Source organism: Homarus americanus, unplaced genomic scaffold, assembly GCF_018991925.1.
Source record: "Homarus americanus isolate GMGI-L3 unplaced genomic scaffold, GMGI_Hamer_2.0 scaffold59578, whole genome shotgun sequence".
NCBI classification, from domain to species: Eukaryota; Metazoa; Arthropoda; class Malacostraca; order Decapoda; family Nephropidae; genus Homarus; species Homarus americanus.
Genome location: NW_024712913.1, coordinates 3,793,385 through 3,811,750, shown reverse-complemented (window position 1 = coordinate 3,811,750; position 18,366 = coordinate 3,793,385). Strand labels below are relative to the sequence as shown.

Below are 18,366 nucleotides of genomic sequence, written 5' to 3'. Positions count from 1 at the left end.
TTCATCACGAGTCATTGGTCATTGTGATACCAGACGCCAACATAGATTTATATCATGTTTACTTAACACTTATAGTACAATCTTAAGAAACAACTAACTTGGCAAATTGAGTTACTTATTTGTTGACTTTCAGGTTAGAATAAATAAATCGTATCCAAAAGAACATTGAAAATTCAGAAGTGACTTGATACCATTATTAAGTCAAGCTGATAATACAAATACGAACGTGTTGGTCAACCGCTGAGAGCCTTGTACATGCAATAGTGTTTCCCCCAAAGGGAAATATTACTGCTTATGGCTGAAGCATCGTCTATTAACTCTCTGAAATTAACCTGTATTTTAATATTACCATACATACAATATCAAAACAGTAAAAATTAGATATCAGGATAAGTACTGTACTTGGTCTGTATAAAGAACGACATTAAAAAAAACACACACATTTATGATCTATACGTCTATCAATGTTTTGGCTTCTACTCCTGTCCTTTCATATTTTCACCTACATTCTTCACATAGTTTCAAATCCCATCTCGTTCTCTGGCATCTCAAATTTCTTGCTCAAAATCCACGCACAATTTCCATTGCTCTCTCTCTCTCTCTCTTTCTCTCTCTCTTCCAGCACTAAAGTTAACTCACTCACAGTTCCCCTTGTTACAGATTTTCTCTCGTCTTTTGTCCTTCGGGATTTTTTTTTATTTACACTCTCATAATATTCTCTTTAATACTATAAAAAAGTTATTCAAGTTGAGAAGTGTGTATGTGTGTGTGTGTGTGTGTGTATGTGTGTGTGTGTGTATGTGTGTGTGTGTGTGTGTGTATGTGTGTGTGTGTGTGTGTGTATTCGTTCCTTGAGGCAGTACCACACCTCAAGTTCCTGTGACCATTAATTTCTTGTGGTGTCTGACACAGAGACCATTATAAGAGGTGACACAGTGTTATGACCTACTTCATGAGTCTCTGGTCACCACTCGACTACACCGAAGACCCATCTACTGGAGGCTGTTTCCACCACGTTAAATGACCTTTATTGTTCTCTTTATATCATGTTTAGTACCATGTTGATATAGGAACCATTGACTGTAATACTAAAGAAGTCGTATAAAATCTACCTGTACAGTATATAAGGGATAGTTTTTATCATTATTAATACCATTATAATTATATGCTGGGACATCAACCATTAGTACCTCTGCATTTGCTTTAAACCTTAAAAAATTATATCACATTTACTCAGAGGGAAGAGGGAGGAGGGAGAGACGGAAAAGAAGGCGGGATTGGAAGAGGGAGATAGTGGAAGGGAGTTGCAAGTGACTGTATGAAAGATTGATAGTGTGCAGGAGCGACAGTGACCCAGTGGAGTGAGCCGGAGGGAGAGAAATGCCTAACCTCACAAACTCAAAGAGGGTAACAAAGAGACAGAGAGAGGGGAGGGAAGAAAACGAGAGAAAACGACAAGAAAGAGGGTGAAAAGTAGGGAACAAGAGAAAAACGAGAACAAGAGAGTGCCATAATAAGAGATGGTTCACTAGGAAGAGTCACCAAGAGAATCCCCCGAAGCTGCGCGTCGTGTTCGGTGGCGCGTGAGGCTTTTGTCGTCTATTCCCCGCTTGTGTATACCTAAGAGGAAGTACTGTTTTGTCTAGTTGCTATTATGTGTTAGATAAGAGTACTATTAGTCACCGATATAATGATGCTGGATGTGTGATGTAAGAGTCTTCCCCTAACAATAATGTTGAGAAGTTATATATAATTTCTTATATCAAACTATAGGCTCTTTGACTTTTTTTGCAGTATAAAGGACATTGTTTATGGAGGGAGTTCCTATATCCATAATTTAGTGGTATATTATTCAGCAAAGTCAACAACCACAAAGGGTACATTACTTTCTCAACATTAATTTCATTTCATTACAGTAAGACAATAAACAGGTCCAGATTATAAATAGCAATATCTGTCCTTACAATTGTTAAAATCTCAAGAAGCTTCCAATAGGATAACTCCAAAAACTGATCTTAATATTTGAATGTAATTGTTCAGACAGTCGAATAACTTGTACTCAACCTCGAACGAAAAGAAATGGCTCGTGGCAGATGGTAGAGCTGAGGTTGCTGTAGAGATCAGAGTCAGTTGTTATACTGCCTACAGTCGCCGTGAAGTACTGTGTAAAGCTGAGAAAGGCATAATATTTTACGCCTATCTAGATTAACTTAATGCTCCAGAATGTGCTAAAAAAAATTACATGAACACTCTAAGGCAGCTTGTAGTTAGAGCAGCAACGAAACAAAACATAGAAAACCTCCATTCATCCAGGCAGCAGGAGGCTGTACACACACAGACGAGTTTAAAGAGCCAATGTACTGTATCTGATATTTGCAGGAGTATGAAATAGATTAGCAATGTTCAGTGAGTCATTACTGCTAAAAATCGGATACAATTCAATGAAGGAATGATTCATTATACTAGTGGTGCCATGCGCGCTGGAGCAGTGGTTCAACTCGCAGCGGGTCTTTAATGTCTGGTGACTTGTCGTACGGAGATACGTGGAAAATTGCGCGCACAATTAGAACACTCAGATGTGCCTTTCATTACACAGTGGACAGCACAAAATTTTTAACCATATCGGAATCCTCAATTAGCTTGCAGAAGTTTCGGAGCTTCAGTGATCAGCCTGTGCTCGGTGTGGCCATGACAACTACACTGCTACTAAGTTTGAAGAGTTACCTATTGCGCCCAGAGGGAAATTTCTCTCTCGTTGTGATGGACAGGTAATCGGGTATTATGTCTACAGGTTAGACCTCGGAGCCCGTGCAGAGGGGCGGTAAAGCAAAAGTATGAAAGGTTTTTAAGCTCAGCGAGTGACTACCGAGAGGATATCTGGGTTACGGGACGCTCTTACACCTTGTATACGAGCAAACTTTTATGTGGTGACGCGCCATTAAGCTTGGCAGAGGCAATTTTTTAGGGTGCGACTCACTCAGCTAGATTGTTTGTAAGACTTTGTAGGGACAAACGTGTCCTCGTCCTAAGGCCATACACATAATGGTTGCCCCTCGTGTAACGATGGCCAGCCAAAGGGCCACCTAGGCTTGAAATTGTTAAAGAGCTGCATGACCCAGTGTCAAGGAATAGTCCGAGAAGACCGGACAACTGGCTAACCATTACCCCGGAATAGGATCCGCAAATCGATTAACATCCATGTTCCCAATTACTGCTGGGTGGACAGAGGAAAATGGCGTAAAGAAACTTACCCATCGTTTCACCATGCCCGGGAATCGAACCCGGTCCACTCGCTTCCGAGGCGAGCATGCTGACCAATACATAACAGGTCGCCATACATACATACATACATGCATGCATGCCTACACATTCACAGCAATTTGGTTAGAATCAAAGACGACGTGAGTGAAAGACAAACAGTAGGAGAGTAAATTTACAACACGGTACAAGCCAACAAGAGTACAATCCTATTGCGTTATGTCACCCTACTGTGCAGGGCACCCGAATTACTGGTGATTCTCGAAGAATCCGTTTACACCGCCACAAATCGGTATGGCTGACACATACACATTTAACACACGCGCCGCCGCAGGGGTTTGACAAATTCATCTAAAGATCGACAAATGTACCTGTATCCCGGGTGGGTACTGTAACGGCCCCTGTCTCATCAACAGAACATATTATATAAATGGGTCAATACATCTAATATTATATTCAGATTCACCACCCTGTAACTTTCCACTGGCTATGAGGTGACATGTTCAATGCACGTGATAAGGTGTGCCCCACGGGAGCTGCATCATACTATGCTGAGTAAAGGCATAAGTAGCCGGCTCTCTGGCCACCTGAAGCGAGCAGTAGTTTGATATCCTTGACTAGAGGAAGACGTTACTTGAGAGCCGCAGTGGATGGCTCCGTCTTCCCTCGAGAGGGAACGACGTACCCATACCGTTCTCCCTCGATGGGTCACTACTCATCAGTCACTCACATCAAGTAATATCGAACGGATGTGATAAACGTTTATACTTACATAAACGCCGTCCTCTTTCATAAATAGTGGAACTTACGGTTGATCTACACTCAGGAATTATAGACATAATCCTTTTATAATAAAACAAAGGAACTTCAATGGGTCTCGTTACTAAAACCCCAATATTTAATTTATGTGAACAACCCGATTAATTGGGGGATTAACCAACGGATTCAGTACTGTACACTGGGTGGGGCGTGGCGTGCAACTTTGACTTCTTAAGGGGTCTTGCTAACACCTTTTGCCTCACTCTGCTCCCGTAATCTCCACACCAATAAATCTTAACTATGTTGTGTATTTTCCCTCTTCTTCATAAATTTTGACGGCAGTAAATTTTTTTCCTGTTGTTTATTTTTCCTTTCCACTTCGTAGATCTTGTCTAGGTTGAGTTAGCGGAGCTGGCGGCCGGCAGCACCCGTGTGTCTGGGAAGCTTCCTCAGGTTGAAGGAGCGAGAGGATTTAATTTTCCACTACGCCACAAGTATTGATCATTTTCGTGTTTGTCTCCAGTCGACCCCGTGAGGCTGTGCTCGATTCAACGTGGTCTAAGTCACCAAATTTCCATCAATGTTTAATAAAAAAAATGAACACCTCGGCAATGCAATAAAAACCCAACTCCGTTAGATTACACACATTCGTCCCCTGATCCAACTGTCGCTGGTTCACGCCCACAGGCTGGCCGCTGACTGAATCGCCCCCATTCGACCCAGTTGTAGAAAAGATTCCTGACTTTACTGCTTGGAAAGTGAAAAGCGTTTGAGAGCAATGTCGACCTTGTATACCGAACATTTAGTTTTAAGAGGGTTGTATCTACAGGTCTCGTGACTCACTTTTCAAGGTAGGGAGGCTTACTGACTGACTCACACCTTCGTAATATAATTCACTTCCATCTGGTTCAAATTATTCAAGCTGGCCAGAAGCAAATTCCCCCAAAAATATCAGAACTCACCGATGAAAATATACAAAGAATATAAACATCAAAACAAATATCGCGTCGCCGGATTTTAATCGTCAACATTAGCCTCGTGGGTTAACACAGATAACCTTTAATGCCTCCAAGATACTGAACCTTAAGTGACCAACATTGACTCAGCTGGTCCAGGTAGCTAATGTAAACAAACAGGTAATTTCAAGATATGTTTGTAAATCATTGAGATGAGTAGGTGAGATGTTTGTAAATCATTGAGAGAGTAGGTGGATATTTTTTTGTGTGTGTGTTAGGTAAGTACTGGTGCGGGTGTGATGAGGTGTTCTTACGTCTGACAGGTCGGTAAGGGGTGTTGACGGCGAGGGAAATGTTGTCGTACTGTACGGTTCCCGGTACTCTTCCATAAATTTTCTTTCAGCCAAATTAAAAAAAATAAAACCCAGGTACATAATATCAGTGTCCCCGTAAGATGCATACAAAGTTTCAAGTCACCAGTTTTCATGGTCTTAGAGGTACGCTGATGATTGACACACACATTTATGCTTTACTGTATACCAATTCTCCTCTTGTTACGTATTTTATGAAATATATGGTTACAAATGCATTAACTTTATTATATTTACCTTTTCGTTTTTGTTTTTTATTGTCACCAGAGTAAGAAGTAAAGATTATTTGGGTATATTTCTCTTCTCCCTGCTAGTCTGGTTCCGTGTTTTTTTTTTTTCATATACCTGTACAGTAAAAATAACGGGTAGGATAGCCTGGTGACCATTGTTTATGGTTTCAATTTTTTAATCCGATCTACATTCATTTTCTGAAGCGTTGTACAATCCTTTCTGGCAGTAGGTTAGGTTCCCACGGTATAAAAATGCTACACCAGTTTCTTTTTCAGGGGGACGGAGCAACATCGCGGGGGGGAAACAAAACGATTTTCATCACACTAAGTACGTTCCCAAATTGAGTCTCAGGGGATTTTTTTGTATGCGTTGAGCCTTTACCAATGTATATTAATATCAATCCTTTAACGTGAAATATAGCACAGCTGGGAAGAGCGGTTCTCGTTTGATCGTCTGTTGCTTTCGAGCCGTTCAGAAGAAAATGTCACTTCCCTAACCCAAGTCACCTGTACTCTGGGTATAAGCCCCCATACCCAGATATGGATCCGTTTGACGAGAGGGGCTGGTGAGGAGGGGCTGGTGAGGAGGGGCTGGTGAGGAGAGACTGGTGGGGAGGGGCTGGTGAGGAGGGGCTGGTGAGGAGGAGCTGGTGATGAGGCACTGGTGAGGAGGAGCTGGTGAGGAGGCACTGATGAGGAGGAGCTGGTGAGGAGGCACTGGCGAGGAAGGGCAGTTGAGGAGGGGCCAGTGAGGTGGGGCTGATGAGATTGTGTGTGAGGCGAGACAAGCCAAGTTTCATCTAACACATACAGAATAAAACACACTTGATATAACTATATCTACATTTCCAAACTGAGAGATATGAACAATATTTTGTTTAATATCTTCGTAAAATTTCTCTTATACAGTATATATATACTGTTATGACGAGGCATAATTTAGTATTATAATCATGTAAACTAGGTGTTTTGATTGTTTTCTGTCCTATGCAGCAGTTATTTTGGGTAGATTTAATGGAATTTTCTTATATATATTGATGTATTAATATTGGAATTAGTTAATTTTACTGCCACACCACCCCGTTTAGTACAGCGCTGCGGTGTCCCTCAGGGCTCGTTTAGTTTAAAACTCGGGTTGAAACACGACGACCCTCTTCAAGGGAAGATGTTTAATAATACGGGCGTAAGAATATGATCCCAAGTGAACATCATTGTGCTCGTTTAAATTAAAAAAAAAGTTATGTGAGACTCCTTCAGGTTACCAGACAATTTCCGACCCACAAAATGTCACTGGGCCCACCAGATAGGTCTCGGGGCCACCAGGCCCACTAAACAACACCCTGGACCATCAGACGGGTCTCCGGACCACATGATAAGTTCCCTGAGACATTAGAGAGGCAATCCCTCGTGTCATTAATTATGCACACAGTGACACATAAATGCTGGCATAGCTGAACACCATTGGGTAGGTCTTACCTGGACGAGCGGCATCCATGGAGAGGAATCTGACGAGGTCGAGTCACGTTCCTACAGTAGTAGGCGGGTAGCCGGAAGACATCTGCCATGCCTTAGTCCTTACACTGTATATGCCTACACCACACAAGCACAGCTCCAACACACGGATTCACTCACAATACTGTCAGTGACTGTCGCCCAACACGGGTCTGGTCCTGGAGTAACTAGTGAGCAAGGCAGCGGTGATTAGTGAGGAGACGCCTGGGCAAGAATGTCATCAAAGTCGTGGCTCTCTCACCAACTGATGAAGGGGAGCCATTTTGACCTTAGAGTACTCTGTCCATAAGTGTTGAAGCCAGAAGGACATGTGCAACCAGTTCTAGCTAGTATCAGTTCGCCGGAACTTTGAAAGATTCACTAGTAACTATTCACCGACACTAAATATTAGCACAACACTTTACTAAAGTGGTCACTGAACACTCCTGCACCATTAGACTCAACCACAGCACCACTCGATCCTTATGAAGATTATAAGAAGCCATAAAAAGACGTGAGCACGGGACGGTGAGGAATCCAATGCGCTGCTGCCCTCTGTCTGCGATGGAAACAATTACAGTGAATGCCGACATTCCACACTTGTGTACGGCGTCACAATTCTACACGTCTTTCTGACTGATCTTGATATTTAGTTAGAAATGTGGTCTTGGTATAACTAATATGTGTTTTTCGTTATTCCATTTATAAGCTACATACACGTTTATAGTTAAATTGTATACTTCAGGAAGTATTTGAATACTTTTACCGAATGACTTAATGTAAAGTAGCGTAGCCTATACCATTAACACCCGCCAGTTATCTCTATACCTGACACAAACATAAAATTCTCACATCTTTGTTGGAAATAGACTTTTTTTTCGTTATCATGTTTTGTTTTATTTCATACAAAAGTTAATAACACCAAACACCAGCAACAAGGAAACACATCTAACAAACAACACCTTTTCGCTTTTGTACTATAATTTCCTAAACTATACCAGAGTTAATTTAAGTCTCACACAACAACCTTTCAATTCTACAGCTACAGACACTGCAGTTAAGAGCATTAGTGGATGGTATCTGAAAGTCGAATCCTTGTTTTTTTTTAAGTTATATTTAAACTTGATAAATGCCGTTCAGCGTCACCACTGGAGGTCGGTAGTGACAATACTTAGAATGCAAATTTGCTAAAAGTCTCAAATTGATATGATCCTTCATTATCATTTATTATCCCTAATTTCTCGTACATTCTGTCATCCAGTAATTATCACCCCCTCAGCTTTCGTGTCATACATATAGGTCATCCTCCAAACAGGCTGTGGAGAATTAACCTTCTCCACTACACCTTCTATGACTGATCCTTCAACTTCACAAGAACGAAACGCATTCTCGTCCTTCAATCATGCCTGAGGCTCCAACAACTCCAGACTGACGATGAACTCAAAAACTTTCCTCTTTACCCGTCTCTCATGAGGTGGCAACTCACCCAAGCTGTCACAACTCCTAGTGATTAACCATAAAGAAATAGTCATGGTTTAGGTCTAATATTAATTAATATACTATAATTTACTTTGTATTCTGGTCATGATAATTGTTTCAGACATTACCTTGAGAAACAGTGTTGAGGTCTTAGCATAATAGGATTAGAAATATTTCTGAACTGCCTGGGATATTTGTTTTCCTAAAACAATTTTGAATGTATGTATGTATGTAGATATGTATATATGCGCGTATATAATAAGTCTTCGCCTCGTCCGTTTTATCTCACATTAGTCAGTAGGCCTAAAAAAATCATACGCGCAGGGATAAATACTGTATATACGTACATACAGTACATACCAAGCATATGCTGTATACACTCATAAATACATGCATTGTTTATATTCCAAAACAGACGTCACCTTCTGCCTGGCCAGTGACTGAGAGAACAAAAGTTACACAGATTCATAGAAATTAAATTCACTCGAGAGACCAGAAAACTAGACAATCTTAGTTTTTACATGACGTCACATACTCCCATAATGCAACGCGTCTATGCCTACAAGATGGTGGACCGCGCAAAGGATTATGGGAGTCGTGACGTCATTGCAAGCTAAGAATATTTGTATATTGCTTTGCGATATCTTTATTGACTATTTGTTTTAGTATTCAGATTCCAAATAATAGCAGCATCGTAGAAACAAAAAAAGTACGAGGATAATACCACGAATGTGAAGTTAAAAATATTATACAAAACATGGTGGTATGGTCTGTTTACAGTCATGTCGGGGACTACATGACTAAATGATTTGTGGTCAGCCTTAAGCTCAAAAAAATCTTTAACTATGATGGAAGTTTAAATTTATTTGTATATTAGTTTTTTGTTTTGTTTTCCAATCTCATAAAAAGCGTGTGTTCTATCCCCTAATTCTCTTGATTCTCTCACTTCCTTTAAATACCCTTGACGATCATGACTCAAAATGAACGATAAAATCCCCAAAAAGGTTATATCCATTTAGATTAATATAGTCATATTCTGGAAGGTATATCCTGACTGTAAGTAATGAGTGATTAGGAAGAGCCAGGATGTGTTTCATGTTTGGTGTAATTGGACAATTAGGGTAACGAGGGTTGTGTAATGGATACGGGGAAAGGGAGAGACTACCTGAGAATTATCTTTAATCAAACACTATTGGATTATAAGTCTTCAGGTAGAGAGAGGACAACACTTCACGTATGTAAAATAAATGGTGTTTACAGTAAAGCTAATTTAATGTAGGATGGCATGAATACTAGATCCCGTAAGCAAAACAATTTATTGATTATACATGTAAAGGAAGAAACATGGAACAGTACTCTAATGAGGGAAGAGTTACGTCAGTGTTGGGAAGAGTTACGTCCGTGTTGAGAAGAGTTATGTCAGTGTTGGGAAGAGTTACGTCAGTGTTGGGAAGAGTTACGTCAGTGTTGGGAAGAGTTACGTCAGTGTTGGAAAATTACGTCAGTGTTAGGAAGAGTTACGTCAGTGTTAGGGGAAGAATTACGTCCAGTGTTGGGAGAGTTACGTCAGTGTTGAGAAGAATTACGTCAGTGTTGGGGAAGGATTACGTCGGTGTTGGGAAGAGTTACGGCAGTGTTAGGAAGAGTTACGTCCAGTCGAAGAAGTTACGTCAGTGTTGGGAAAAGTTACGTCAGTGTTGGGAAAAGTTACGTCAGTGTTGGGAAAAGTTACGTCAGTGTTGGGAAAAGTTACGTCAGTGTTGGGAAAAGTTACGTCAGTGTTGGGAAGAGTTACGTCAGTGTTGGGAAGAGTTACGTCAGTGTTGGGAAGAGTTACGTCAGTGTTGAGAAGAGTTACGTCAGTGTTGGGAAGAGTTACGTCAGTGTTGGGAAGAGTTACGGCAGTGTTGGGAAGAGTTACGTCAGTGTTGGGAAGAGCTACGTCAGTGTTGGGAAGAGTTACGGCAGTGTTGGGAAGAGTTATGTCAGTGTTGGGAAGAGTTACGTCAGTGTTGGGAAGAGTTACGTCAGTGTTGGGAAGAGTTACGTCAGTGTTGGGAAGAGTTACGTCAGTGTTGGGAAGAGTTATGTCAGTGTTGGGAAGAGTTACGTCAGTGTTGAGAAGAGTTACGTCAGTGTTGGGAAGAGTTATGTCAGTGTTGGGAAGAGTTACGTCAGTGTTGGGAAGAGTTACGTCAGTGTTGGGAAGAGTTACGTCAGTGTTGGGAAGAGTTACGTCAGTGTTGGGAAGAGTTACAGGCACAGTGTTGGGAAGATTACACGTCAGTGTTGGGAAGAGTTACGTGAATGTTTGGAAGAAGTTACGTCAGTGTTGGGGAAGAGTTACGTCAGTGTTGGGAAGAAATTACGTCAGCGCAGTGTTGGGAAGAGTTACGTCAATGTTGAGAAGAGTTACGTCAGTGTTGGGAAAGTTACGTCAATGTTGGGAAGATTGTTTATTACGTCGTCAGTGTTAGGAAGAGTTGGCGTACGTCAGTGTTGGGAAGATTGCGTCGTGTTGGAAAAATTGCGGTGACTACGCCAGTGTTGGGAAGAGTTACGTCAATGTTGAAAGAGTTACGTCAGTGTTGGGAAGAGTTACGTCAATGTTGGGAAGTACGTCAGTGTTGGGAAGAGTTACGTCAGTGTTGGGAAGAGTTACGGCAGTGTTGGGAAGAGTTATGTCAGTGTTGGGAAGAGTTACGTCAGTGTTGGGAAGAGTTACGTCAGTGTTGGGAAGAGTTACGTCAGTGAGCTACGCCAGTGTTGGGAAGAGTTACGTCAATGTTGAGAAGAGTTACGTCAGTGTTGGGAAGAGTTACGTCAGTGTTGGGAGGAGTTACGTCCGTGTTGGGAAGAGTTACGTCAGTGTTGGGAAGAGTTACGTCAGTGTTGGGAAGAGTTACGTCAGTGTTGGGAAGAGTTACGTCAGTGTTGGGAAGAGTTACGTCAGTATCAGCAACAGTAACACAACCGTCAATTGACCATCCACTGGTAAGACACTTGTAAGAAAAAAGTAAAACACTGTTACTTCACGGTGTTATCTGCCACTCCAAGTACAGTGGAATAGAAATTGGCGTCCTACTGAAGGCTTGTCTTGGGCTGGAGGCTACACATGCACAAGTACTGTACTCTTTCAAATAAACTTACACGTACACATCGCTAGACACACAAAGACCAGCATCGCCACACACAGCACAACATTCGAGTCTGGAACACAAACGAAGGACCTGGACCAGATCAGACCAGACCCGACAAGAAACACGATCAGTGGTGTGTGGATATTATCACTGTGGTCTGGAACACGAGTAATGATAAGTTAGAATACAGCCTCCGTCGTCTGGAGCACTGACAACTGGCTCTGATCCTAGCTAAGTGTGGGAGCGACGTAGTGCCTTGTAGTAGGTATGTGTCCGTGGTGAACATGGCAGATATTTTACAGCCACATCAACAAGTTCAGAATATATAAGAGATCTAACCCTAACTCGCCTCATCTGTGTTTCAAGAGAATATAGAGCCAAGAATGGGTGTCAATCCGCAACTCTGTCGTGTGGAATTTTCACTGATTTAATAAGAACGAAGTTGCATGTTGTGAATGACGATCAAAGGGCGTGTGTGTCATGGGTACGTAACTTGGTGAGAGTTTTAATACGAAATCTCTGGGAACTGAAACGGTGTGGTGTAGTGTTGTTCTGAACCACTACCATGAAGTGTACTGGCGGAAAAGATCCAGAAGAATTGGAAATGTTATGTAGAGATTTTATGGTATTATTATCGCATCGGTCATCCAACGAGGTTAAGGTTAGGTTAGGTTAGGTTAGGTTAGGTTAGGTTGAAAGTTAGTTTGTCTCATGGTTTTTCATGTGTTTTGAACGATTTTGACCTTCATTTCAAATAGGTGGATGACCGAAACGATAGTTTTACCGAGTTTATTACCATCATGACTTAATCTGTTTCAACAAGGCATTTTGTCGTGAATTGGAGATATATTGTCCTCTTAATTGGCATCTTGGATTTACTGCAGGATTTTTCTCCGTTATGTATTGATCTTTATTTCAGTTAAAGAGTCTTTGTGACACAGTAAGAGTCTTTATGACACGGTAAAAGTCTTTGTGACACGGTAAGTCTTTGTGACACGGTAATTCTTTGTGTCACGGTAAGTCTTTGTGACACGATAAGTCTTTGTGTCACTGTGTCACTGTAAGGTAAGGAAATGGTTGATAAAGACCACAATTTTCGGCAAAGAGAAGGAGCCTACGCAACACAAATTCAAAGCCATCTTGCGGAAGTGGATTTGCTCGCAGCTCTCAAGTAACATGAGCGAAAGTAGTTCCTGGTTGGATAATAATCATACTTTTTAGGCAGTATTGTCGAAAACCTTTCCTGTTGGCTTCTTATCTTTTGTTTTTCTTCTGTACGTCTAGTCTTTATATCTTTATATAATTATGTTCATTAGTTATGCTTGTTTATTGTTCTTACTATGAGTCTTTTGATAAATATTATATGTTCATAGGCCTATATATACGTGTGTGTGTGTGTGCTGTTTCTTCATTTATCTGTTAACTACTATACAAACAGCCTTGAGATATGGTCTCAGATAGATTATACGTTTCCTCTTATCAATGTTCAATCTTAATATGACTTGTGACAACAGCATAACGACACTTATAGTACTGCGTGAAAGTGAATTCAATCCCACAAGAACACGTCATACTTTGCTTTCCCATTTTCCTTTGTCAATTCTAAGTCCAACAACAAGGACAGATATTCTCTGCCATTCCGCAATGACCATTATTCAGACCTCCGTGCTTTATTGTGCCTGAACTAGTATTTACCTAATGAGCGCGCGTTCAATCTGAGGCGGCGGAGTGGAGACCTGTAGACTTGCGAAATAAACAAGTCGCTCTCCACATTAATAACACGCATAGTTTTTTTTTTTTTTTTTTTTTACGCATGGTACTGGTTGGCTGTCAGTGGTGGAAGGGGGTGGGGGAGTCACTTTAATTTACTGAAATTAGTCATATAAAAAAGAGGTAGCGTGTCAGATTGAGAGCTATTTTGAATTTTTTAGTTTACACGAGGAGAGTGGTAATTGGGTACGAGAATACATGGGTACGATGCTCTCATTGGTAGAGAGAATGTAAACAAAGATGGCCGGTATCGGGAATCCTGAGTGTTGTCTTGTAACTTCTGCCTGTATTGTGGATTTTCATCATTAACTCCAGGAGAGGACCAAAGACCTCTATAACGAATGAGGGCAGCGCTAAACTGTAATTATTTGTGATAAAATCAGACACAACACATACAAATATACGTACACTGGAAACAGATAGTAACGTCCTTCGTGCAGTTGTTGGTTATGCTTTGCTAAACCAGTTACACAGGCAACGCTGGTTAATCTATTTGCAGGTCCCTTTTGATAGCCATATATTATAACGAGTTCAGGATGTCCATTGACAGTTCAGGATGATCAACATACGTCAATATACATTCTCTAGTCATCAGTGGATCTATGTCCTTGTTCTACACCGGTGTTGGTGCGGGTAACTATAACTACTGAAACTACACAGCGCGTGTCTAGATCATAAGTTCTCTGGTAAAATTACTGTTCTGGATAGTTTTATATCTCAACAAAGTAGAGCCACGGTTCTTTATGCGACTGATATCGTGATTAAGGAGCCCAGGACGCATCTAATATTAACTGGTCTTCCAGTTCAGGTATAGGATCACCACTGTCACAATATCACTGAACATTATACGAGATATTCCACTAAGTCGTAAAAATACCTTTAAAAATTGTCAATGTTGATACTAAAAGTGATGGACGAAGATGATAATGTTATTTTCTACTACTACTACTACAAGCAATTAATAATAATAATAATAATAATAATAATAATAATAATAATAATAATAATAATAATGCCATTCTACTTACTACTAAGTACGTACTGTACAGTAAAATAAAACCTCCCACATACTATGGCCTGCCATAACGCCCTTTCCCGCCCACAACACATCGCCCTCACAAATTACTGCACGATTAGTCACACCAAACATCGTTCCCTGGAGACAAGCACAACGTTGGCCTTGTGTGCGCCACTAACCCGTCTACAATATTGTGTGACCATTCACAATGCAGAAGGAGGCCTATGAGGTTTGAAAAAGGCTTTATGATCGGACAATGAAATAAAAATGTGAATTACAGGAGAGTTTTTCTCGGTTAAAGATAAATTTTGTAGGCTGGATGTACGCCAACACTGCTGGTTTGTGGGTGATAACACTTAATTTTTGAGGTTTCTTTAATCATGATAAAGGTCTTGATTATAGTAAACAACGCTACATTTTGAACTGAAACATGTGGTAACTTTCAATCATCTGATGCACGACTAAATATGAACTTCATAACAAAACTATTATAGTTAACCACAAAAGGTAACTCTTTAATGTGTTATTGTTAAGTCGAAAACAAAACTCGAATTCAGTTAAATTTTTAGTCTACTTGAAAACGAGTTAACTTAAAACTGTATCCCAATAGATTAACTTATTACGGTTAAACTTTTATAACATTTGAATAAAAGGTGGGAGGATTTCTTCTATAAATATATGTCTTGATATCATTCTGTCAAGTAAATTCACGTTTCTTCCTAATTATTGGACACTGATAAGATTTTCTCAAAATACATTTACGGTAAAACCCAAACGATTATCATCTTAAGTGCAAACATATATATATATATATATATATATATATATATATATATATATATATATATATATATATATATATATATATATATATATATATATATATATATATATATATATCCATCTTTCAATGTGGTTGGTTTTCTAAATATATATCCACATTATTGCGATCTTTTCTTGTAGTTAAGATTATACTCTAACCTTAAGAATATGATATATATATAAAATGGTACGTTCATCCATCTGGTCACTTATAATGTTAATAGGGCCGCTGTACTAACACGCATACATCACCTCTTGTTTCTTTTTATCACAACAAATAAGTTTGTTTCTTCTATACACCTCCAACCACTAGACTGCGTCCACTTCTCCGTTACCCTACCACACCATCCTCCTCCTCTTCCTCCTTATTCCACCACAGTATCTACTGCCAGTGATACAACAGAGCTGAAGTACATAATCTATGTCGAATAATTGAAATGTAAACACATTAGATCACCTGAAAACCAGAGAGTCCAGTTTATTTCTTCCTGAAGATTAATCACCCTAGAGTTACCTGGGAGGATTAGGTTAGTGTAGAGACAACGAGAGAGTTAGTCACATAGATACACAGATGGAGAGGAAACTAGGTGTAAGGGAGCCTACAAGTTTAGGAAGCGGGCATATTCTGTTCTTTCGTTATTAATCTTTTTTAATATCTCTTACCTACTTTCTTCGTACTTAGAGAGATATAGGTGTGTAGTGTGAGTGTGTACGGAGGAGTAACCGTTCCCTCCCAACTTAATGTGAACAAAGGTTGCCAAAGGTAATGAATTAGATTTGAAAGGAAAAATAACGAAATTTGATTTTTTTCATTGTAGATTGGATTTAAAATACCTTTCGATGTATTTCATGTTCAAAATTTAAGCAACACCACGCTACGCTAAAATCAGTGTTTCGCAGGGCTGGTTTGGCTCACTTAAGACAACTGAGGAATGGATTTAAGTTAGTGTCCAAGATCCCAGACTCTAACACTTTTAACACGCATAGTGCAGTGGCGAAGTTTTCATGGCCAAAAATCACATCCTTCTTCTGCCAGAGACAAGTGAGAGGAGGTGTACTAATGACCATTGACCTAACCTGACCCACCTAACCTAACTTAACCTAACCCTCTAGAATCTAGATAGTGTCAAGGAAGTTATTCCTGAGGTAAAATAAGCTGAAGGGGCTGATATTCATGTGATTTAAGAATTATACATGTAAAGTTGCCGTAAGACCTTCATTGTCCAGTGTCAGTGCTAAACCCGGTCGAGTGGCCGGACCCCAGATATAAAGAGTTAATTATTATTGCTCATTGTTGCTAAATATTATCAAAATAGAGAATATAGGAAGAAGGTCAATATTACCCGCAAAATATTACAAATCTTGTACAAGTTTAACATCATATAAAAACTAAGGGGGAGAGAGAGAAAGAGAGAGAGAGAGAGAGAGAGAGAGAGAGAGAGAGAGAGAGAGAGAGAGAGAGAGAGAGAGAGAGAGAGAGAGAGAGAGAGAGAGAGAGAGAGAGAGGAGAGAGAGAGAGAGAGAGAGAGAGTACAGTAATAGGAGGAAGAACAAAACTGTTAATTTGACACAACATTATTTGTCTCGAATTTATTGAAAAAGGAACAAGAGAGAGTTACCATAATATTAACAGAGATACAATTAACTTTGCACACTTTTTAGGGAAAATGGAAATGATAGTTACATACCCTAGGGTAGGCAGAGCGAGCGAGGCGCCTGTTGGCGCGGTTCAGCCTGGCGTGGTGGTAGTGGGGGAAGGCTAACTTCAGTATGCAGACGACCTCACTCTTGTTGCTCACATTGAATGCGACCTACAGAGATCCTGAACACCAACGCAGATGCGTATGCACACTTCGGTCTTGAGGTGAATGTATGTAAGACTCAGATTCTCTTCAGCCTGCCCCTGGTTCAGACACACCTCCACCATCCATCAATCTTAACGAAACTACCCTCTTTAATGTTCCCCACTTTCGGTATCTCGGCTCACCTTCCACCACCGCGGACATCGGTGAAGAGATTCAGCATCGGATTAGATGTGCAACCCAAGCCTTTGGTAGACTTCGAAACCGTGTCTTCAGCTATAGGGAGCTGAAATTATCTACAAAGTTACATGTATATTGAGCGGTGGTCCACCACACCCCCTAGCAGGTGGCAAGGAGAGACATAGGTCACATACAGGAGAAAACCTCAAGGCACTTGAAATCTTCACCAACGTAGTCTACGTTCCATCCTTCGAGTTCGCTGGGGAGACAAGAGAGCAAATGCCAATATTCTTATGACACCAACTGTAGAGCATCGAGGCTACCTTATTATCCGCGAACAACTACGCAGGACTAGCCATGGTACCGCATAGACGACAATAGACTGCCAAAGCAGTTATTTTACAGCCACCTACCGAATAGGAAACGTAACGCAGGTGGGCATCTGAGAAGGTATAAGGATAGCCTTAAGACAAACCTGAAGTGCCAAATCGACCCCCTCACCTGGGAGACGATTACCCACATCGTAACGCTGGAAAGACGCTGCCACCGCCCTCCTGCACCTGATGAAACGATTGTAAATTGATTTGGAAATCGATTAATTGGAAAGGAAACATTGAATTATCTTATGTGAACAACCGGATGATGAACATTTTAAAAAACTATTTGAAAACTTTTAAACCCAACGAATATCCAAGACATGGGATTTGGACGATGGTGAAGAGAATGGTCTCTCATACCAGTATTAGATAAATCTGTTTACTGTTCAAGAATTGGACCAGGTTATTACAAGCAAGAACAAAAACAAGAATTAGAGTGGAATATACCCAGTATAGTTAGTAAACTATCTGTATCATGGATATTGTTTATCTTGACAATATTTAATGCTGTGTTCACTGGCAAATGGTATCCGATGCGAGAGATTTAGGAGTAATGATAAGTAGAACCTGCAAGTAAACAATGTGTTTTTGATCGTAATAAGGCTAGTAGTGCACTTGGGTTCATACAAAGGAGTTACACTAGCGAGGTCATCTTTATGATTATATCTTGAGCCTGTGAGGCCTCACCTGGATTATGCAGTTCAGTTCTGGTC

The 18,366-nt window shown here is 40.4% G+C and overlaps 1 protein-coding gene across 1 annotated transcript; it reads left to right on the top strand.

Moving 5' to 3' along the window:
• Positions 1 to 9,630: 9,630 nt before the first annotated feature.
• On the top strand, positions 9,631 to 11,528 carry LOC121864880. Its single transcript, XM_042364049.1, has 4 exons — positions 9,631 to 9,665; positions 10,231 to 10,960; positions 11,141 to 11,290; positions 11,340 to 11,528. The coding sequence occupies exons 1-4, from the start codon at positions 9,631 to 9,633 to the stop codon at positions 11,526 to 11,528; spliced, it is 1,104 nt and encodes a 367-aa protein (XP_042219983.1).
• Positions 11,529 to 18,366: the final 6,838 nt, after the last annotated feature.

Bases quoted from the DNA above. Each gene is read 5' to 3' on its own strand.
- LOC121864880 (XM_042364049.1), top strand. From the start codon at position 9,631: ATGTGTTTCATGTTTGGTGTAATTGGACAATTAGG. The intron at 10,961-11,140 runs GTCAGTGTTGGG...AGTGTTGGGAAG, and splicing joins TCAATGTTGAGAAGAGTTAC to AGTTACGTCAATGTTGGGAA. The intron at 11,291-11,339 runs GTCAGTGAGCTA...AATGTTGAGAAG, and splicing joins TCAGTGTTGGGAAGAGTTAC to AGTTACGTCAGTGTTGGGAA.